This window comes from Myripristis murdjan, chromosome 7 (assembly GCF_902150065.1).
Source record: "Myripristis murdjan chromosome 7, fMyrMur1.1, whole genome shotgun sequence".
NCBI lineage: Eukaryota > Metazoa > Chordata > Actinopteri > Holocentriformes > Holocentridae > Myripristis > Myripristis murdjan.
In genome coordinates, this window is record NC_043986.1 from 19,614,667 (window position 1) to 19,636,063 (window position 21,397).

Consider the following 21,397-nt stretch of genomic DNA (forward strand, 5'->3'; position numbering starts at 1 on the left):
GGGTGCAAAACCTAAGCTGTTTCACCAAACTTTTGATCCACTTTCCATAAATTTCCATATATAATTTGTGCCCCATAGTGGCTATTGTCTCCGACATGTGAGGCATTCATATGGTTACTGGGTCAGTATCTAGTTACACAATGTATTGAGACAGGAGCTATTTATGTCTAATCACGTTAGTGCCCATGTTAGGGGATCTGGATTGACCAACACCAGATGACAATCAAATGCCTTTGCCCAAATAAAGACAATGGATCCAGTACAAAGCAAGTTGCATTATTCTGACCTCTATGACTATGCTGGGAACTTAGCTGGTTTTGGTGCATTGATGTAAAAAAAAAAAAAAAAAATACACACACACACACACACACACACACACACACACACACACATATATATATATATTATACCAACATAATTTGTATTTAAATCTTTTCAAAGTGTTAAGATATGGTAATGTGCCTGTTGTCCTTTACCTGTATGCTTTTACCTGCAGTGCCCACAGGCTGTTAGGATCTGGCCTGTATGTTAAGCCTGAGTTACAGTTGTACTTTGCTTTTGCTTTTGTGTTTTCACTTTTTAGGCTGCCATGTAACACCAAGCCAAAGGAATATCAATGGATCTAGCCCTTTGGCTAAATTGGGTGTGTGTACCTTGATAAATAAATCATTTGAAATAATAAAAAAATAGATTCTTAAAATTGAAAAAGGCTCTAAACAGATTTAGACTCTGGAATTGTCACATTCATTCCCAAAATATAGCCTTTGCATTATTTATAGTTTTGTTGGCTGTGTAAAATGTCTGCTCACAGGTGAATATGACATGTTTTACTCAGAGAAAAGTAATGCAGTTCACAGTCTGGCCACTAGATGTCAGCAGGCAAACACAATCCTACTTGGCGGTTAGGCTTGGCTTTCAGGATCTAGAAGATGAACAGTTTCCACTGAGTAAATGGCACAACCAAGCTCTTTTTAACAGCAGAGAATGCTTATTGTGTGAATCCCTAGTCTGTTTAATAGCACTTTCACACACATTTGTCTGACTCTTCCAAGGAAACACATACAGACACACACAGACCTAATAGGTTTCAACAGGAGTTGTTTAGAGTGTAACATTTGAATGGCATAAATGGTCAAAATAATAATATAGAAACACATCAAATGGATCAGTTTCACATAATATTAGTGTATTGAACAATTCTGGTATTTGCAAACTGTGAAACTCAAATTTTGCAGCTTCGTGGATTTGCACCCTCTGGAATGGAATCAACGTGTGTGTGTGTGTGTGTGTGTGTGTGTGTGTGTGTGTGAGTGCATGCATGTGGGTGTGTATGTGTGTTTTGTGTGAGCTTGTGACGTCAGTGGCCTGATTGATGGCAATGTCTGAACACCCGCTGCCCCCACTACCCTGAGGGTCCTGTTAACTCCATTCACTCCTCATGGTCTGTGTTAGTTATGGCACTGTAAACCCCAATAAGCACTCAAGCACAGCTGTTCTGTGAATGCCTGGAAATTTTAGTGCAACCTTAACAAGAACAAAAAAAATATAATCCACTGCACTGAACACCCATACTCGTCTGCAGTCGCCCAGCTACACTAACAACAAAACTACACTTAATCAGGCTGAGTGGGAATATAGGTGAAATGAGGTAATGTTTGAAAAGTCAGTTTGTTATTGCCCAGATTAGCCCGCTGTGCCCTAGGCCTGCATAAACTCTAAGATGCTGTCATATAGTATGAACAAGAAGAGTGGTGCTCCCCGCCATCAATGGAAGGCTGGGCAGCAGTAGAGCAGTGTGTGAATGAATCTGGGGTGTGGCACACTAGCAGCAAGTTGGGTGGAGAAGTGACGCAGTTACGTAAGGCAGGCCTGATGACTCATGCCTGCTGTCATGAACACACACACACACACACACACACTGTGGTTATATGTCTTAAAGAACCACATTGGGTGACATGGAATGCAAGGACACTTAAGCCACCATATGACCTGGGTGTCTATTGTGTGTAATCTACGCCTACACCTACAACCTTGTAACACTGACTTTGGCAAACGACTGAGATGGAGTGGATTTAAATATAATAGTCATTGACCGATATTATGTAACCAGCCTCATTCAGTTTCATTCAAGCAGTATATGTGTGTGTGTGTGTGTGTGTGTGTGTGTTTATATGTGTGTCTGTGTGTGTTATTGTTGGAGGGGAGGTATTCCATTGGCCCACAGTGACGAAGGCTGACCATAGGGCCATATATAATGCAAACACACACACACACACACACACACACACACACAACCATGGTTTTATTGCTTTATAAATGATTTATTCATACCATTACATCACATTAGAGTCCTGATCCAGCGTCAAAATCTCTCAACATCTTGCTACAAAGCCACACTACCAGTGTGATAGGTTCGTGGCCCTTTTGAAACCAATTTTATTGTTATATGGAAAGATTTTTGCAAGAAAAATCAAATCCTAAACAGAGTCAGTCAGGAAATACCCCTAACATGGTGTAGAGTAGTGCAGTTGGAAAGCATTAACTACTCATACCATGTTTCTGCCTCCCACACAGATGCAGACCTCGCTTGAAGCTCACAGGCTTTTGGACTTAGAGGATTCCTGTTTTACTTGCTTCTCTGAATCACATGGTCTTGGAGGCTGTCCAGTGACAAATATCACAGCCTAATTTCTGGAAATCTCCAATTCACCACACACAATGGCGTAAAATCCACGAATATCTCACATTAAAATCTCTCCATCTAGCAGCAGCTCTTATTCTTTTTTAGGTCAAGGTAGAATACTCTTATGATGTGTTAATGATTTCATATACTTGATGTTTTCTTGTACTATTAATACACTGACAGAAACACCTAAGGGCATAAGAATAATTTTATGCCACCATTTGAGAGCAGCATCCCCCTTCCCAGAAAGAAGGAGATGAAGAGGCGAGAGCAGAGAGTCAAGGAATTATAATAAATGATCCCAAATATATTTAGAGAGTCTCATATGACTGCCTCTTTTCTGGAAATTAAAAGGTTGGCTTTTCTTTGTAACCGTAAATACACAATGAGGAAGTGGAAAGCTGAGACAAAGAGAGAGTGGAAGCACTGCAAATCAAACTTGAACAGACAGAATATTGTATCATGATGCTCCATCCCACTTCTGGTGCTGAGAACACTGAAGTACTGTTTCTGGACTGGCCCAGCCATAATAGCCCATAGAACAGAGAGACTAGAAAACACAGAATTCTCAAATTCCACAACATCTATTCATTGATTCAAATGAATGACACCAATTGTTTTGTTTTAGTGTGCCACTGGATGCTTTATCTATTTTTATCACTGTCACAAAGGAAATTTCATTGTAGTACTTTTTGGAAAAAATGAGATCCTTGTAAACACTTGTGTGTAACACAAAGCTGGGGAACTCAGAATACATTTTAATGCACTTTTCTGACATTTTGTCCAGCGTGTGGTGTTCATGTGGCTGTTTAAGGATCTTTTTTTGGCAGAAATGTGGAGAACTGTCCTTAGCTCTATGACATCATTGTTTTGATTACTAATGTTCTAGAATTCCAGGTCCTGAGGCACCGACATTCTCATTGGCTCACTCAGCAATTCTATACTGTAAGCAACATATGGCCTTGTATGAATGGCATACCAGACGGCGTGATAGTTCTCACCATGGCCTCTGTGGTTCCCGTAAGAGCGCATTAAAGATAGATGACCTTTACTTTGTGTTGGGTCTAACTAGACACAAAGAATGCTCCCTTTCATTCTCGCTCGAAAACTTTCCTTCTGTTGGAATTCACCTTCACGTTGCCACAAATGAACCGAAAACAAATATCACTTTATTCCTCTGCTATGAGAATACAGACTACTGTACATCACCGGATGGTGAAATTGGCCACAAAATGAGAGGCTTCTGGTATTAACAGATGGCTGCCTCACTCTGCCACTAGTATTCCATGTGGCTCGGTTTTTACACATGACCCAGTATTCTCTTTGCCAAAACTCACACTTCTCTTCCTTCTCGGAAGACATCTCGCAGAGAACATTTTATGTAAGTTTCAGGAGGTTTATGAGGTTTGTGGCCTTTGTTTTGAAAAGATCATGGTGGTAGCTTTAGTAAGTTGCATAAGAGATAAGACACTTCCTGGTGAGATAAGGGTTAAAAAAAAAAAAAAGACACTATCATGACTGATGGATGCAGTGACTGGGGATACTTGAGCCTCCAGCGGAATCAGCCTTACCATTAAGATTGCAGACACATGAAGAACATGAAGTGCTTTGCGAAAATTAATTGTGGTGATCTTGTTGATTACCATGGTGACAAACAACACAGTCGAGCCTTCGTGAGCTTCAACAGCTCTCTTCCCTCTGTATCTGTGCGTGAAAGTCTATGCTATTTCTAACTTGGGATCTAGGCTTGTTCCATTACAAATATGGGGAAGGAGGAAGCGATGCAAATGGTTTTCGGTGTGATTCATGGGTTCAGGGAATTGGATTGGTAATCCCCAATAACAGGAGATGAAATCATAGGCATGATAAAGCATACCATTCCAATGCAGTTATTGTATAGCTCTGTGAAGCCGTGGCTGAGGCATATTGACATGTTAAGCCAATGTACTGGTGAGTAAAGTAAAAGGAATTCATATTTTCATGTTTATCTGGATCACTGGTAACAAGCAGAGGACATAATCATCTGGCTCAGTGTCAGCACAGAAAATGTTAAGTGGCCTCGCTCTGAGGAAGAACAGCATGGCTCAGAGGAAAACACAGCATCCATGATGTCATTCCCTCTTGAGTGACATGATATCAGAGACAGCATTGAGCCAAATACCAAGATTAGGATTATTCTCCTCGGCCCTGAACATCTGCTGTAGGCAAACAGAGTGTGATCACTGGGGGGGAAAAATCCCTAAAGTGAAGATGGCATTTATTCAGACGAGACTGGCTTGTACAGCGGGATGTCCAAACATCTCTCTGTAATAGGATAACAGTGACCCTTTCACAGCATTGCGCAAACAGTTTTTCTGAATGATTAAAAAAAACTTGATCTAATTAATTCTCCAGAGACTATGGGGGGAACTGGTCCTCATCTAAAAATCACGCTGAAGTCATCCAGGTTCAGCGAGGGATGATTGAATTTAACATAATTATTTCAGACATGGTTGTGCAATGGAGTCAGAGGCAGCTGTGAGATCCTCTTATTGTTAGTCATGCAGTATGCTAAGTATGTTCTTAACCACAGCAGGTGTGGACCAGCTCTGCCTGGCTTCTGCTCCATCTCTCTACTTCTTCATCACAGGCACACGCACACGCTCATGCACACACACACACACACACACACACACAAACACGTACATACACACACAGTGCACGCATGCAAACAGACATATGGTCTCCCCTCCCAAGACAACTGAAATCCTGTCCGTCTCATGCACATCTGCTTCCCGAGACGCCAATGCTGAGTAAGCACTGCCTTAGCCTCTGCTTCCCTTCGTCGGTGATTATAACGGGACAAAATACTCCACTTATCCGTCACAGACTATATTGTTACAGCAAGACAATACTAAAGAATTAAAACATCTTTCCATCAAACATTTTACCTTATAAACACCGTCAGACTTATGTCCCAATTCACAATAAGCTTTGTAACTTTTACCTACATGTCCATCCATGATTTTAACTGACTAGGACTGAGTGATTCATTTGGCACATAATGATGGCCCAAAATACTTCCTAGAATAACTTTGTAACTTGGGAAATTAGGGGTTGTTTCCCATATGGCCCCACACTTTGCTTTTGAAGTAGGCAGCAGAGCAGTAAAATGATAGGAATTAAAGAATCCAGAAGCCTTGCTTAACTCTCAGGTGAGACTTTCTCAGCAAAGAAGAGCTGGTGCCAAAACCTACTGAAGAGCAGCTGTGAGGGAATTCCCACGTAGGAACTACTAGTTCATTTGTGCTTGTATAAGCACTGCAGTACAGAGATTCAGCTTTGCAACAGTAAGACAGATGGACACACACACACACACACACACACACACACTCACAAAAACATTTCCTTTTTTCTCAGTACTCAGTGCTTTTTTTCCATTTAGAACATATCGCGCCAGACATGGCTTGGTTAGATAAGAGCTCACTGATTAATCATTTTCACCCTCATCACAGTTAGGCGCTGTGCTTTTATGTGTCATGTAAGGCCCTTCTGGCTGGAACTGCAGGTACCCATTGCCTCTGCCCTGCCGTGGGTGTCTTTCAGACCTAATTATAGGTTTTCCCTGCAGGTATGTGGTTAGCCAGGTTCAGTCATGCTGGCTAACCTGTCACTCACCACCTTTTATTATCACAACTGCAAGGTGTTGCTAAGCAAGTCGCTTCATGCACTGCACTGCTGCTGTGAACGTCAGTGGAAGAGAGATTTTTCTCTTGCCACTGGCAGACAACATTTAGCCCACTGTGGCAATAGTGTTTCAATAATTTCAATTCCAAAGCTGGATTCTGAAGAATCTTAAGAATATAGAGCAGTACCTTCTTCTATAACAGAATCTGAACCTCCATTTCAAGTCACTACATCCAGCTCTTGGATCTCCATGAACTGCTAAACAGACCAGCTACAGACATTTCCCCACCTATATTTTTCTTATTTTAGCAAACTTGGCCTCAGCTCATATCATAATTTTCTTGAAGGAAGGGAATTCACTGCCTTGTTTACTGTCATTTGACAACATAAAACATAAATGAATCTCTAACACACGGCAGTGACAACACCAAACCAACCAAGGCGCTGGAAGAGCAAAAATGAACCATAAACCAAGTTTAATACTCACAATAAGAGCCTTGCCTTCCTGTATTTAAAGCCCTGTCAAGCTCACAAACAATCTGAAAATATTCATACAACAGGCTTAACAGGCTAATTATTGTTTTACAAGACAGAGCAGGGGCAACAAATCACACTTCTCCACATCCACCCTGAATCTCCTACAGCACACCTGAATCTTGTTTTGACTAGGATTATGGAAATAATTATACATTAATCTCTGAGATATATTGTTTCCACAGAGGCTGAGTAATTCAATTTGGTGATGAGGTCACTGGCGTGAGTTTTAAAGAAAGAAAAAAGTCAAAGACAATTCTCAACATGAAAATCACAGTGGAGGGGTCTATTACAATACAACTTACAGTGGTGTGGCTACTTCCCTGTCCCTAAATGGCAGCACGGATGGGAAGATGTCAGGGAGCTCTCATTTCCTCTTTTTAAACAAGGAAATACATTATGTTTTTTGGACGGGAAACAAAACAGGATAGTGCCTTTGTCAATAAACGCTTGAAATCATCATGAGTGAAAAAGAGGCAAACTGAACCTCTGAAACAACTTGTCATGGCTGAACACTGCTATGAAATGTCACTACTATAGGAGGTGCAGTGCACAGACTTGTTGAGGGTAGTGTATCTGTGGTGGAGTGCATGCTGTGTCATCTTCCTCTTCCTTTGGGCACTGTTTGAGTGACTGCTGGTGGGTGTGTCTGTACTGTGGTAGTGAGATCTGGCCCTGCCACTTGTCTCTGTATCTGACAGCCTGTGAGAGACAGGAAGCCAAGCATCAGAGTGGACAGAAAACGGATATCTCACCACACCTAGAGCCTTGGGGCTGGACACCAGAGCACCAGTCACATCCTGCATGTTGACTGAGCAAAAACACGCAACTCTGACTGACTTCTCAGAGGATGCAGGCTTCATGTTGACTCAACCACAGAAACACTTTCATTTTGAGCTATCAAACATCTGTCATCGGGTCAGTGAGTAAATGTGTTGATGGAGGCATATAAGAATACCCCAAAGTCAAACGCACAGACAAATGACGCATAGTCAAGTAAAAATATACAATATATTTGTTGTATAAACTTGTACATAATGTCTTGGACATTTAGTTTTACATATACTGTACATAAGGTAACAGGGTCACTTTCATTTCCTTCTTGATTTTGAGAAAATGTCCCCAGTAACAACCGGATTTTATGTACATCTTTACAAACATACCAACAAAACAGCCCTTGGATGCATGTAAGAGGCTATGACAAGATACAGATGCCTTGTATAAAAATCCCTGAAAGTGTCTCTCTATGAGGTAAAAACACATTAGTCAAACTCATTTCCTTTCATTCCCTCTCATACATCAAACTCACTCAGAGGCCCGTTTGTTCTGAGACGAGACTGGCAACAGAGAACAGCTAATTATACATCATGTTTCCCTTAACATCATTATGCCACAGTAGGAGTAGCTGCAGACTGAAGACTGTAAGAGTAAAAATAAGGTGAATGTCTTTTCCTTTATACACAGATTACTTACAAAATTCATTCAGTTGAAGCATGGCAAAAGCCAATCCTATACACTGTATCCTAGACCTCGTAAATGACATACACTTTCTTGTTAACATGTGGTAAAGGCCGCAGGAAAAACAGGCAATATGAGTTCAAGATTACAAAACAATGTTCTTGGTAGAGCATAATCACATGCAAATAATGCAGTTATGATCAACAGAATGTACAAGAGCTTTACCGAACCTTAAGTTTCACCTTTGATATTTTGTAATTAACCGCAATGTTTAAAAATTTCTGTCTGGTGAACATGGTGCTTGCCATTAAAAGATGTAAATGAAGGTGTTTTGAGTAAAAGCAGAAGACTGAATGTCTTCCGTTGTCACTCCATCCTGCTGAAAGAGAACTGCAAATTATAAAAAGCTGAGAACAGTAATCAAAAGGAAAACTGGACAGTAATTCAAGGCTAGCTCACTGCAGTAGCTTATATCCCTCAGCTACAGTACCATCAAAAGATCAGATTGGTGCCCAGAAAACATTCTGATTGGCCAAAGTGTCCTTTCAGACAGTCAAGGCAATTACCATAACTGATACAAAGAAATACTTAGACATCCACTTTACAGCTGGTGAATAACAAATAACAGTCAAACCACAATCCTGGAGTTAATAGAGAAGTCATGAAATGTCCTGCGACTACAGCTGCACACAATCATTCATTAATGCCATGTATGGTGGATAAGAGAAGTCATCACTGTGTTAGACTTTAAGGCATCGGAAGTTGGACCTAATGGAGCATGTTCTATGCGTAAGGGCTGCATTCCACAAAAAGAGATCAATACAGTGCTGCTAGGTGCAGAAATACTGTAACTGACTCAGTGGCTGAGTCAGCTAGCTAGGCATCTGACGGGCTCGGGATGCCTCAGAGATACAAAGGGAAACAGAGACAGCTGTCCGTTTGATCCTCATGTCGACTCCAGCGTGTCCAACTGGAAGACGTTGTGATTGGTTGGCGTGGTGAAGAAGAGCTGCTCCTCGCTGGTGGAGCGGTTGTCACAGGGACTGTGCAACCCCAGTGTCCTCTCAAAGTCCAGGAGCTGGCCCATGAAGTTGAAGTTTGGGGAAATGTTGGACTTCTTCCTCTTGACAAAGTCGTAAGCGTCATTCAGAGAGAGGTTGAGCCTCTGCATCAGGTAGGCCACGGTGACGGTGACTGAGCGACTGATACCAGCCAGGCAGTGCACCAGGATACCACACTGCTTAGACCGAGCCTCATCTGTAAGAGGAAGGCACAACTATGGTCAGCAGCATAGACAACGTGAAGCAGTCATATTGCCAGTACTGATGTAGTATTTTAACGGCCTATTTCGGCTAATGTATAATTTACTTTTGCTTCCTAGTATATTTACACAATGTTTTTTAATCCAAACATGTGACACTGACTCTGTTTTTGTAGAAATTACCCTGCTGATGCTGCAATAATGGCACCATAACATTCTACTTTACTACATTCTACTGAGAGGCTTAAATCACATTTTTGCAACTCATTTGATGTCAGCATGCATAATACTTTTAACACTGGTAGAAGACCGGCAGCTAACACATGTCAAAGAGGAAATGTTGTACTTCACCACATTCATACCAAGTTACAGTCTTAACTTGAGGCAATCAAACACAACCCCAGGGAGTGGAAACAACATTTCCTTCCTTATTCTACCACTAAACCCTGTGGAAAGTAGATCATGGCACAGAAGCCTGCAAATACCAAACAAGTGAGACGAAAACACTTGTGGTTTCAGGTGCTGTCATGAGATGAGAAACTGAAGCAAAAGTAAATGTGGCGCATTTTGTTTTTGTGCCTCCTCTAAAAAGACGCTACATTGTCCTATTGGAGTGTAGTGTTACTGCCCTGTCATAAAACTATTAAGTGATCATGTATGTGTTATATAACAACAGTTGCTACACATGTGGTTAGGAAGGGACTGTTCCTCCTCTCCTGCAACATAAACCATCAATCCTCTCATTCTTTTTGCTAAGATTTTGATGTAGTGAGTGCACTTGTGTATTTTTTTTTTATTTATTTTTATTTATATGGCCAGTTAGTGTCCAACTCACCAATAAATGATATGGCCTCTGGGAAGAACTGGGACAGGTTCTGACTCCAGTGGTCCGAGATGGGGATCTGTTTGTACCTGAAGTGGCCATCGTGTTCAAACATGTTGGGGAGGTTGGGTGTGACGTTTAGGATGTACTTGATGTTGTACTGGCCCAGGACGTCTAGGTTAGTGGAGTCTTTGGCACAGCCCAGGTAAAGGTAGGGGAGTATCTGGACGGGGAAGGCAGGTTGGTTGCTGGGAATGGGGCTCTCCTCAGACTCGGTGGCACTGCTCGGCTCCCGGTCCGATTCCCCATCGGAGCAATCTGAACTGATGCGGAGGTTTCCAAAGCCCAGGACGGACAGAGGTGGGGAGGAGCTGGGACAGGAGCTGTCCAGGAGAGTCTCACAGTGCTCTGGGTATTCTGTGTGGAACTTTACAAAGCCCCCTGGACAAGAGGCAAAAAATAAAGTTTAAAAAAAAAAAAAAAAAATATATATATACATACATATATATATATATATATATATATATATATATATATATATATATATATATATCAGTTCAAAGTTAACTGTGCTTCCTCCCGTGCCTTTTGGCATATAAATAAATTCATCTAGTAGTGAAAAGTGCTTGCTCTTTAAAAAGAAGAACACCAAGAAGTGGCTCTAGTTTCCCCCAAACAGACCATTCATGAAATGCATGCCTGTTCCTGCTGAAGCAAAACATGGCGCAGCCATTTTGGAATTTTAATTGAGAATCTCAGTGACACACAAACACCCTCCGAAAGTTTCGAATCCGACTATTACAAAACCACAACATAAGGTGAAGGCTAGGACGAAAGCTGCCACAAAAACTACATCATATTATCGAGGAAAATAATATAACCCGGTTTTCAAATTTCCATTTGCACATGTGTACATTTGAAAGTTTAAAACCGCTTCCCCGTCAAAGCTATCTTTCAGCTCCATAGCTAAATTAGGAAATGTCTCTTGTATAAAGAACAATATAAGTAACCTAGGAATAAAGTTTATGAGGATACGAACACAGAAACAGCTATAAATTGTATTTAATATGGGGTGGTAATGTTAACACTGTAGCATTATCACAGGCGCTAGAAAACAATATGTTACTGTAAACTGACGCGGACGCTGTAAGGATAGAAACTCTAGAGATTTTTCATTAGGAGTGATTAGATAGAAAAGCAGTATCAGACTAACTTAGTTACCTTCCAGGTAAAACGCCTTGCAGCCGTCTTCCCACAGTTTTTGAAGAAGTAGTCCCAGAACCGAAGCGGGGGCTCCGCTCTCCTGCCAGTCCACGGTGCACTCATCATACAGGACCACCGTGTCCGTCTTGCATCGCCGTATGAACTTCTCTTTGTCCTCCTGGTTGGAGATGATAGTCCGGATGGGTATGTTTCCCTTCTTGAACCTCCGGAGCATCAGTCCCGGTATGGCCAGGTTTATGGCCGTCTCTATGTGGGATGATTCATAAAGCTCATGTGAACGGCAGTCCAGCAGGAGCAGAGAAGTGCCTCCGGACTCTAACTCGAGTTGCAGCCATTCTACGCTTTTACTCGGCGTCACATTAGACATATCGGACTCAGTTTGACACTACATGCAAGCGCAAACTCTACTACATTGTCCACCGCACGACTACAAACTACATCTCACCATCACATCGAAGCGTAAACGCCGTTGCCCCAGTGCATTGCGCCTCTGGCTGAGCGAAGAGGAGGCTTCCCCTCTTTCCTCTTCTCTGTTTCCATCAGACAATGTGACTGACTTGCCTCAGGGCTGCCAGGCAGTTAACCGCACTTCCACTAACGAGCTACAAATAAGTTAAAATGTCTTAAATGTGTGCCTCAATTTAAACTAGTCCACAGAGTGGCGGGGTCCACCATGCACGTTCTTGTTTTACCATTCCGATGCACGGGAGGTTTTTTTTTTTTTTTTTTACTTGACAGTGGAGCAACTCAAAAGGGAGGAGTTTATTCCTTGTGATTTAAAGCCATAGCAGAAATATTACAAAGTTTTCGACGGTATCAGTAGGGCCATAATGAAATCATTGTATGAATCACTAACATCCTGCCCGTATTCATTCTAATTCTGTGTTTCTGGCACTCAATAGCAAGATCATAGCGACCTTGTCTTACTTTTGGTGTTTATCCTCTTTATGGTATTCATTTTCTTTATGGCATTAATAGCCCTATTTCAGTGTTGTTCCTATAATATTCTTATATGGTGTTTAGTAGTGAGATTTTAGTGACCTTGTCTTCATTGCATTGTGAATCTTAAAATAAAAAAATACTCTAATATTCTCATAGGGAATTGTAGTATGCCTATTTGACGTATATTATACGTATATATACGGCCGCATATAATCTCTTAGGGTATAATAGCAGCAATCTCCGAGGTATACCTTTGATTATAGTAGTTTAAAGTTTTGCTGTTATATCTGGACAGTATTCCTCTAACATGTATTGAAGAATCATCATAGTTCAGCTTTCAGGGGGAATTATTACTTGGTTCTTGACCAATGACACATTTATCTGTCATTTAAAACAGCCTATTAAGTGAAAGTCCTTTGATTTAGCCCTCTGTAGTAACAGATTAAAACTAGAATCTATTGAAAAAAAATGCCTAAAGGCATATTACAGCAAGTTTGAGTTTGGGTCCACCTAATTTTTCCTGTACATGTCTGTTTACACTCATAATGGCCCGGTGTGCTTTTGGCCTTTTCCAAGGGAGCCTGAGGTGTTATTACTACACTGCAATATTTTACATTGCAGTCATATTGATTTTGGACACCAATTCAAGCTAATGGACCCAGCTCATTAGTTTGCACCCTAAAGAGGTGTATGGGGAAAATCTAATGGCCTTCACATGCTCTGCTCAGTACTTTGAATTGGTGATACATGTTGTTCCAGGAGGACATCTGAAAACTTCCTGTCTAGAATTAACAGTGTTGTTTTGAATCATTGTGATGACACATACTGTATCAATCCCATGTACAGACCCTGAAACTACCCTCTTCCTCAATTTTCATTTCATTTCTAATGAAATGTATCAATGAGGTGTTTTCCTCGCTGTGTTACTGTGTGCTGTGCCCACGATTGGAAATTCCTAAAAAATTCATAGGCTTGTATGAGTGCTTTTTGTCGCCACAAGATTCCCTGGGATCTAGTGATGTCTATAATAATGCATGTGAATGAGGAGAGAGAGAGAGAGAGAGAGAGAGAGAGAGAGAGAGAGAAGCATGCAGTGGGAACCCAGCCATGCAGCTCATCTGTCTGCGCACGTGAGTTGGAGAGTCACAGATGTGCAGTGTAGCAGGATTAACACAGAATGAGGAGTTGAGCAAAAGCTACACACACACACACACACACACACACACACACAACTGCCCTCAACCACTGATACACAACAAGCAGACGAAGGCTCACCACCACCTCTACATTGCACCACTATCTCAACACCTGCATCCAACAGTCACATAATACCACCACACAGACGCACACAGACACACAGACACACACACAGACACACACACACACACACACACACACACACACACACACACCACCTGTGCACCCTCACACCTTCATGCCCTGATGTTCCGGCCAACCTCTCCTCCTGGGGGACCAGAGGTGTCGGGCCTGTCATCAAGCTGTGCCCTGGTGAAGAACTGCATAGCCTGTATCGAACCAACAAACCAAACAATGATGGATGAGGAAATTATTGTCCAAAAATGAGGTCAAACATGATACATGGTGCAGCAGTACAGCATGTTCAGCCAGCAGCACTTTCCTTGCATCTGAGATACGTAATAGATGATAGAAGATGATGCAAAAAGGAAATAGATGGCAATACTTGAGTTTGGGGGGAAGGGTGTGTGTTCATAAGCCAAGCTTTGATTCAAAAAGCGTGGTATAGTGTTATCACACCATTGATTCAGATGTATGTGTATAATCCTGCTTTAATTACACAACTATACTCTTCTTGTAATAAACACCAAATCTAAATCACTAAAAGCTTAATGATTGTTTTCCCTCATCAAATACACAGAAAAACCTAAATAAATACAATTACTACAGTGAAAGAAAAGAAAGCCTCAAAATACTCCTTCCTTCAAAATTATGAAAGACTGTGATAATCCTCACAGGCTGGACTTGCATGAGAGAGGTGGTGGTGGTGGTGGTCACCTGACTGCTCCACTTTCAGCAGCACTTCAATTACATAATGTGCTCCAAACGTGAGCTCATGGTAACTCTCTCCCAGGAAGGAGAGGAAAGCCTTTGATGTACAGAATCCCTGGTTTTGCATGTCAAGTGCTGCTCTGAGGGCTTTAATGTACCCAACACACACACCCCCACACACATATATACGCACGCTTCTGTCATGTGCAGATGTACAGTGTGAAACATTCAGAGATGATACGGGAAGGAGGGTTTCCGCTTCATTGATGTTTCTTAGCATGTGGGAGTGAGAGGCTTCCTATTATTTAAATCATTTGGTGTAAACATGTTGATCACAGGCCATATGGATGAGATGTATAAAATAAAATAAGATAGAAAATCTTAGATAAAAATATCTGGGCAAAAAAAAAAAATCTTCAAGGCTGCATATGCTTTATGGAGTGCAGTTGAAGCACTTGAATAAAATGCTCTATATTTCCTATCTGATTTTGTGTGCCAGCTGCACTGAAGCGTGCTGTAAGGTGTGTTATTTGCTGCATTTTGTTGCCCCAGCATGGTCTCCATGTCATCTAGATGGAAAACATAATATCCTGTTCTGTATCAATACCATCTAGTGGTTCATGATGGAAGCTGCTACACCAGTTATGAGTCATCGAAAAAGGGAGGAGGTGCCTGACATCACAGCCCACAGCTGCAAATAGGAGACCCAGTGTGCCTCCATGTGGAGGAAAAAGGAATGTCACAAAATATACTTCATGAATGGATGACCAGATGATCAAAATCAAGTCTTTAAGCTGCTTGTATATGGATAACTCTGCTTGACTAAAAAAAAAGTAGATCTCTCTCTCTCTCTCTCTCTCTCTCTCTCTCTCTCTCTCTCTCTCTCTCTCTCTCTCTCTCTCTCTATATATATATATGCTCAAATAATTTCCAGTGGAACTACTTTTTTTTCTTAAGCTGTAATACCTGAAAAACCAAATAAGAACACAATCGTGTAGGATGAACATGTCTGTAAGCCAAATCTGAAACCGTTTTGGTGAACTAACACATCAGCAATGCAACTCATATACTGTTTACTTGCATTAACAATGGATTTTTAACCTGAGAAATGTCTGCAGTTGGGTTAGAGAGAGTCTGATGTCTATTTCATCCTGGCCTGTGATCTCATAACTCCAAGTTTGTAGATTATCCCAGCATGAGCTGCTGAATATCTGATACTATGTGATACATAATTTCCACTGTTCCTAAAACACAAGACCAGCTCCCTAGCATTACACTCCATAAATGTAATAAGCAGGGGACTGTTATGAGAATTTTAACCAGAAATATGAAAATATCAAATTACAGTAGGTGCAGTAATTTCTATCCAAATGATTTATATTGTCACAGTAGACTGTCATCTGAATTGATGACCAAAATCCTGTGACACTGTACCTAATCAAAAAATTTTCATTGAACACACAGAATGAATTTCACAGAAAGAAGCTTTTCCCATACATTTATTGGTGATATAGAACATTTTGTAAATAGTGATAAAGACAATGTTACAATAAATAGCTTGAACATATATTTGATTGGGGAGAGGGGCTCTCTGGGGTTTAGTGTTTAAGTGGATATCAGGCGGTCGCTGATATCATGTGACTAAGGCCTGTGAAGTAGGACTTCTCCCTCTCGCTCATCAGCTCGAAGTGGAGAGGCTGCTGACAGAAGTTGCACTCTGCTGAGGAGTGAGGCTTCTGCTCCAGTCCCACCTCCTTCCAGGTCTTCACCAGCCGCTCTGTGGAGAGGCAGAGGGTGTCAAACACAGGTGAGGACACAAAAGTCTTGCAGAGAAGGTAAATTAATGCATTTCATCATCTTTGTTAATCATCATGATAATATTTTATATTACCCAGGATTGTTCAACAAAACAGTTACAGATTTCTGTGCAGTGTTGATTAGTACTTACAAAATATTATGTTATTTTCTTGGTTGAAGACCAGAAACTAATGACATGTTAGTCATTTCTCATTCAGTGTCAGCAGCGGTCACTGACAACTTCACAAAGGTTCAGCTGCTAAATTGGCTGGCAGAGCTGACACCTACCCACCATAGTTAATTTTTGGCTGCATTTGGTGAGTTGGCGGGTGTTAAAATCTCAAGCTCTGAACAGAATACTACAATCCATCTCCAGATTTAACTGCATGCTGATAGTTTCTCATTTCTGGTGGACATACCGACAAAGTAGCGCATCATCTGCGGCGTGTGGTGCGGCGTGGGGGCAATGCGCAGCAGTTCCTCTCCCTTAGCCACTGTGGGGTAGTTGATTGCCTGGACGTAGATGTTATAACGGGACATCATGATGTCACAAACTTCTGTGTTCTTCTCGGCATTTCCAACCTGCCAACAGAAATTGAGCGTGTTTCAAAGCCTCTGTAATTTCACTGTAACAGCGACAGAAAAACAAACATCTCTTCTGAAGGTCAGTCCCTACAACAGTCGATGTGGAATTCATCTGGACATTAACGTCAGAAATTGTCTTACCCGGACAGGAATAATGTGGCTTGGGCAGTGGACCACTGGGAGGCCTGAGTCCATCAACATCTGACGCAGCAGCTTGACGCTCCTCTGGTGTTTCCTCCTGAGCACCCGGCCTTCCTCACTTTTCAGGATCCTGATGGACTCCCGTGCCCCTGCCAGCAGCATGGGGGGCAGGGAAGTGGTGAAGATGAAGCCAGCTGCATAGGATCGCACGGTGTCCACTAGGGCGTTGGTGCTGGCAATGTAGCCACCCACACAGCCAAATGCCTTACCTGGAATTGATAAATGCCTGGAATTGATCAAACATGTTGGAGGGGGGACATATGTAAATGATGAGATTGCTCCTCACTGTTAAACACAGAGAGCTGTCCTTACCGAGGGTACCAGAGATGATGTCCATCTTGTGCATGACTCTGTCCCTGTCCCCTATGCCCCCGCCCCTGGACCCGTACAAGCCCACAGCATGCACCTCATCCACAAAGGTAACAGCGCCAAACTTGTGGGCAATATCACACATCTCCTCCAGAGGGCACACAGCACCTATGAGATAAGAGCTAAATTATTTATTATCACCAACAAATATTAATGTGACAATAAAACTACTACACTGTCCAATCAAAGACTATTATGTGAAAGAGTTTCAGCCAGACAGTGATCAATAAGACAAACACTCTTGGGTGAAGCTGTGAACTCACCATCCATCGAATGCACTGTCTCAAAGGCCACGATCTTTGGAGTGGCAGGGTCAGATTTCTCAAGCAGCTCTTGAAGATGATTGACGTCATTGTGACGGAAGATGAACTTCTTGACCCCGCTGTTCCTTATACCCTGGATCATTGAAGCATGGTTGCCAGCATCAGAGTAGATTTCACAACCTGAGACATGAAAAAACAGTTAACTCTTCAATTCTACATTAGATATTCTATTTTTATAGGTAATTTTGACCAATGTGCCTAATATACATCATACCTGGTAACATTTTTGCCAGAGTAAACAACGTGGAGTCATTGGCTACAAAACAGGAAGTGAAGAGCAGAGCGGCATCCTTGCCGTGCAGGTCGGCCAGCTCATATTCGAGGTCAACATGAAATTTGCTTGTCCCTGAGATGTTCCGTGTGCCTCCTGCACCAGCGCCATGCTTTCGTAAAGTTTCCCTTGAAGAGGCAAAAAAGTGTAACAAGTTTAGTGAACACTTGAAAATGATCTCAACTTTTATCAATCCTGGATTGATCTCCGTCCTACGGTGCATTCTGCCTGATGACATGGGTCAGGTTTAGCTGAAGCCTTTAAAGCCACTTACATGATCGTTTGGGTGACTCTGGGGTGACGGCTCATGCCTAGGTAGTCGTTGCTGCACCACACAGACACGTCTTTCTTCATATGCAGAGACTCGGAGTAGTCATCTGCCATGGGGAAGGAGGGCGCGCGCCGATTCACCGTTTTAAATACCCTGTATGTGTGATCCTTCTTCTTGCTGTCGATCTTCTTTTCAAAAAACTTGTCATACTGGAAGGTGAAAACTGATGACGGAAAGAGTTTTTAATGAATTTTTAATGACTCCATGACTTATTTATTTCATGAAACTTTCCACAGACGAAGACTATAGCAACCTAGTTAGAGAAGGCTGATCTTCATGAATTATATTTCTCAAGAATAACTTTGGGATAACATTCTTACCTTTCGGCAGATTATCCTGCAGTAAGTGAGACACTTTGGATTGTTGTGGTGTTGAAAGGTGTTTCAATGCACCCGGGTTGGTCTTGTCTGCCTCGATAAGATCCACATCTGTTTTCTCTGTTTAACAACAATGTGCACGATAAAAAACATCATGACTTAGAAGCACCAGCTCTGCCTCTACTACTTCTACTATGTACATTCAAAACTATGAGGCTTGATTTGCTATGTATTCGACAAGTCACTGGAGGTGTGTATGCTCAAAACAGTGACCTTTCACAACTTGCATAACTGACTCAATGGATGCTTACTCAACTACAAGGTGTGACTATGCATTAGCTTACTTCTGCGTAAAGAGTGCATCTCCTGAACGTCCTCCTGTAGCTCCAGGCTGGCCTCCCTCACTACGCTGTTGTTTTTCTGCACCATTTCTGCAGCCAGGAATGGGCACTTGGAGCCAACTGCCTGGCCAGCAGGGGGCGCGGGGTGGCCTGGGGGCAGCTTGACTGGATGCTTTGGATCTACAGAACATTTGATAACAGTTCTCCATAAGAACAATCAGTTTACTAAATATGACTTTTTTTTTTTCTTTTTTTTTTTTTTATCTTTCCTACATTATGTATCCAAAGGCATTTACAAAAGGTCACTTTCCCTGACAACTGACCCTCATTTGTTGGAGTGCCTTTAGACACAGAGGCTGAGGAGAAGAGGGCTCTGGTCAGAGGTCTGGAGGCCAGGTCCATCATCACAGGACATCTCTGGGCATAGCTGGCCAGTGATGACCTCCCAGCCAGCTGCAGGCACACACTGGGCACGGCTGTCAGGAAAGGACATCGGCGAATAACTGCATCCATATGAAATACTCTTGATCTAGATGGGAAAGAGAAGAAGGTGAGGATTAACGATGTGTTAAGATTTCATTTTCCTGTATGGTTTCCAGGAATGGAGAGCAGACATGCATTTGCAATAGTGATGAAACCTGATCACTGGGCAGCTATTTATATTCCTGCAGGGTTATTAGCATTGGCTCTTGGCTGCTGTTGAGGACAATCATTGAAATCATGTTCACTATGTTAAGATGGCAAGGTCAGTTCAATTAAATTACTATTCCTTCAACCTAATTAAAAAGATCTAAATAAATCAAACCACTACCCAATAATCCAGGTAAACATGGACACCATCTGTAGCATCTATATATTGTACAAGAGTCTCCAATTGCTAAGCAGTGTTAATATATATATATATATATATTATATATTATATATATATATATATATATTTTTTTTTTTTACCTGAATGAACTCCACTCCACTTTGATAGAACAGAGGAAAAATACCTTGCAAAACATGCCTGCCTCGGCACTAACCTATGTGCACTGAAAGAGAGGATGTTAAGTACTGAAATGCTGCGGGACTAGTTTCATTCATCCTGGTCTGTAGTCAGCTGTCCTTGACAAGTGGAAGGGAGCAAGGCCACTCAGGACCTGTAGTGCCACTAAAAGTGTACAGTCTTACCTAACACAAAAGGAGCACAGCCATCTGGCATCTATTCAGGAGAGACAAATACACTAATCGTGACAGGCTAAGCCCCAACTTTCCCACATTACAAAATGAGGCAGCTAAGAAATTCCCAATCAGATTTTACTTATTAATTTGTCAGCATGATCAGTGCAATATATTACTTGATACTATCTATCATAGAGAAAAAGCCAAAAGCTACAGTCAGCCAACAGCTAAAGATCACTCAGTTCCACATTCTGACATCCTGCATCCACTATCAACTTTCATTTGCCAGATCTAATTGGCATTTGTGAAAGGACACATTTCTTAAACCCACAATTTCCAGGAACCACAAACTGACCTAGCCAAGCCTGAGGGCTTTGGCTTGAAAACTAATATTTACACTAGAGTAGTAAAACATTCAAATACTCAAATGTCGTTAAACCTGGTCATCAACAACAATTTGTGCTAACAGTGGGTTTACAGGACATCCACTTGGGAGGGGGTGGGGGGTGAAATCTCTAACCAGCATCTTAGTGAAGCTGGGTACACTATCATCTCCACCATTCATCATTAAGGAAAAAGAAACAAACATTAATTAAGGCAGTATTAGTGGCTCAGCTGCTGATAGTTAATTACCCCTGTCCTCAACTGGCTGAGGAGTGGTCTGCGGTAGCTTCAAGTTACCCCTACTCTTCCCTCAAAGTCGACTAAATAAAAATTGAACTCACCTGATTTGTTCTTGTTACTGTTAATGACTCAAAGTCCCTCCAGCTGCACTAATGAATTATCCTGCTTTGCTGTGTTCTTCTGTAAAGTGGGGAATTCAGCCGGCTGTGTCAGAGGACCGCTACCCTCACGGTGATGACGTAAGCTGCAGTATGTTGCACAAGCATGAACAACACCCACCGCGAGTCACGTAATGGAACCAAAGATCGCCTATGGGGAAGAGGTAACACTCTATAGTAAATATATCATCCTCTCATCGGTACGAAAATGATAGCCACAGGTTAATGCCAGGGTGCCAATTAAAAGCCGCAGTTGTGTAGCATTGAGTTTTGTTGGTTGGATTGGTTTGTCTGAGA

The 21,397-nt window shown here is 41.8% G+C and overlaps 2 protein-coding genes across 4 annotated transcripts; both read right to left on the reverse strand.

The window, feature by feature from the left end:
* Positions 1-7,930: 7,930 nt before the first annotated feature.
* Positions 7,931-12,344, reverse strand: LOC115362719 (dual specificity protein phosphatase 7-like). Its single transcript, XM_030056774.1, has 3 exons — positions 11,647-12,344; positions 10,438-10,866; positions 7,931-9,598 (listed from the first exon to the last, which is right to left on the reverse strand). The coding sequence occupies exons 1-3, from the start codon at positions 12,014-12,016 to the stop codon at positions 9,288-9,290; spliced, it is 1,110 nt and encodes a 369-aa protein (XP_029912634.1). The 5' UTR covers positions 12,017-12,344; the 3' UTR covers positions 7,931-9,287.
* Positions 12,345-16,102: 3,758 nt separating this feature from the next.
* On the reverse strand, positions 16,103-21,197 carry LOC115362699 (5-aminolevulinate synthase, nonspecific, mitochondrial-like). 3 transcript variants are annotated; one of them, XM_030056737.1, is made up of 12 exons: positions 20,328-20,614; positions 20,106-20,188; positions 19,478-19,683; positions 19,158-19,334; positions 18,817-18,933; positions 18,440-18,659; positions 18,109-18,293; positions 17,835-18,014; positions 17,515-17,679; positions 17,143-17,411; positions 16,836-16,998; positions 16,103-16,396 (listed from the first exon to the last, which is right to left on the reverse strand). In XM_030056737.1, exons 2-12 carry the CDS (start codon positions 20,159-20,161, stop codon positions 16,236-16,238), a joined length of 1,899 nt encoding a protein of 632 aa, XP_029912597.1. In that variant the 5' UTR covers positions 20,162-20,188; positions 20,328-20,614; the 3' UTR covers positions 16,103-16,235. The 3 variants fall into 3 exon arrangements, with proteins under 3 accessions (XP_029912597.1, XP_029912598.1, XP_029912599.1); XM_030056738.1 differs by lacking the exons at positions 20,106-20,188; positions 20,328-20,614 and adding an exon at positions 21,044-21,197; XM_030056739.1 differs by lacking the exons at positions 20,106-20,188; positions 20,328-20,614 and adding an exon at positions 20,952-21,033.
* Positions 21,198-21,397: the final 200 nt, after the last annotated feature.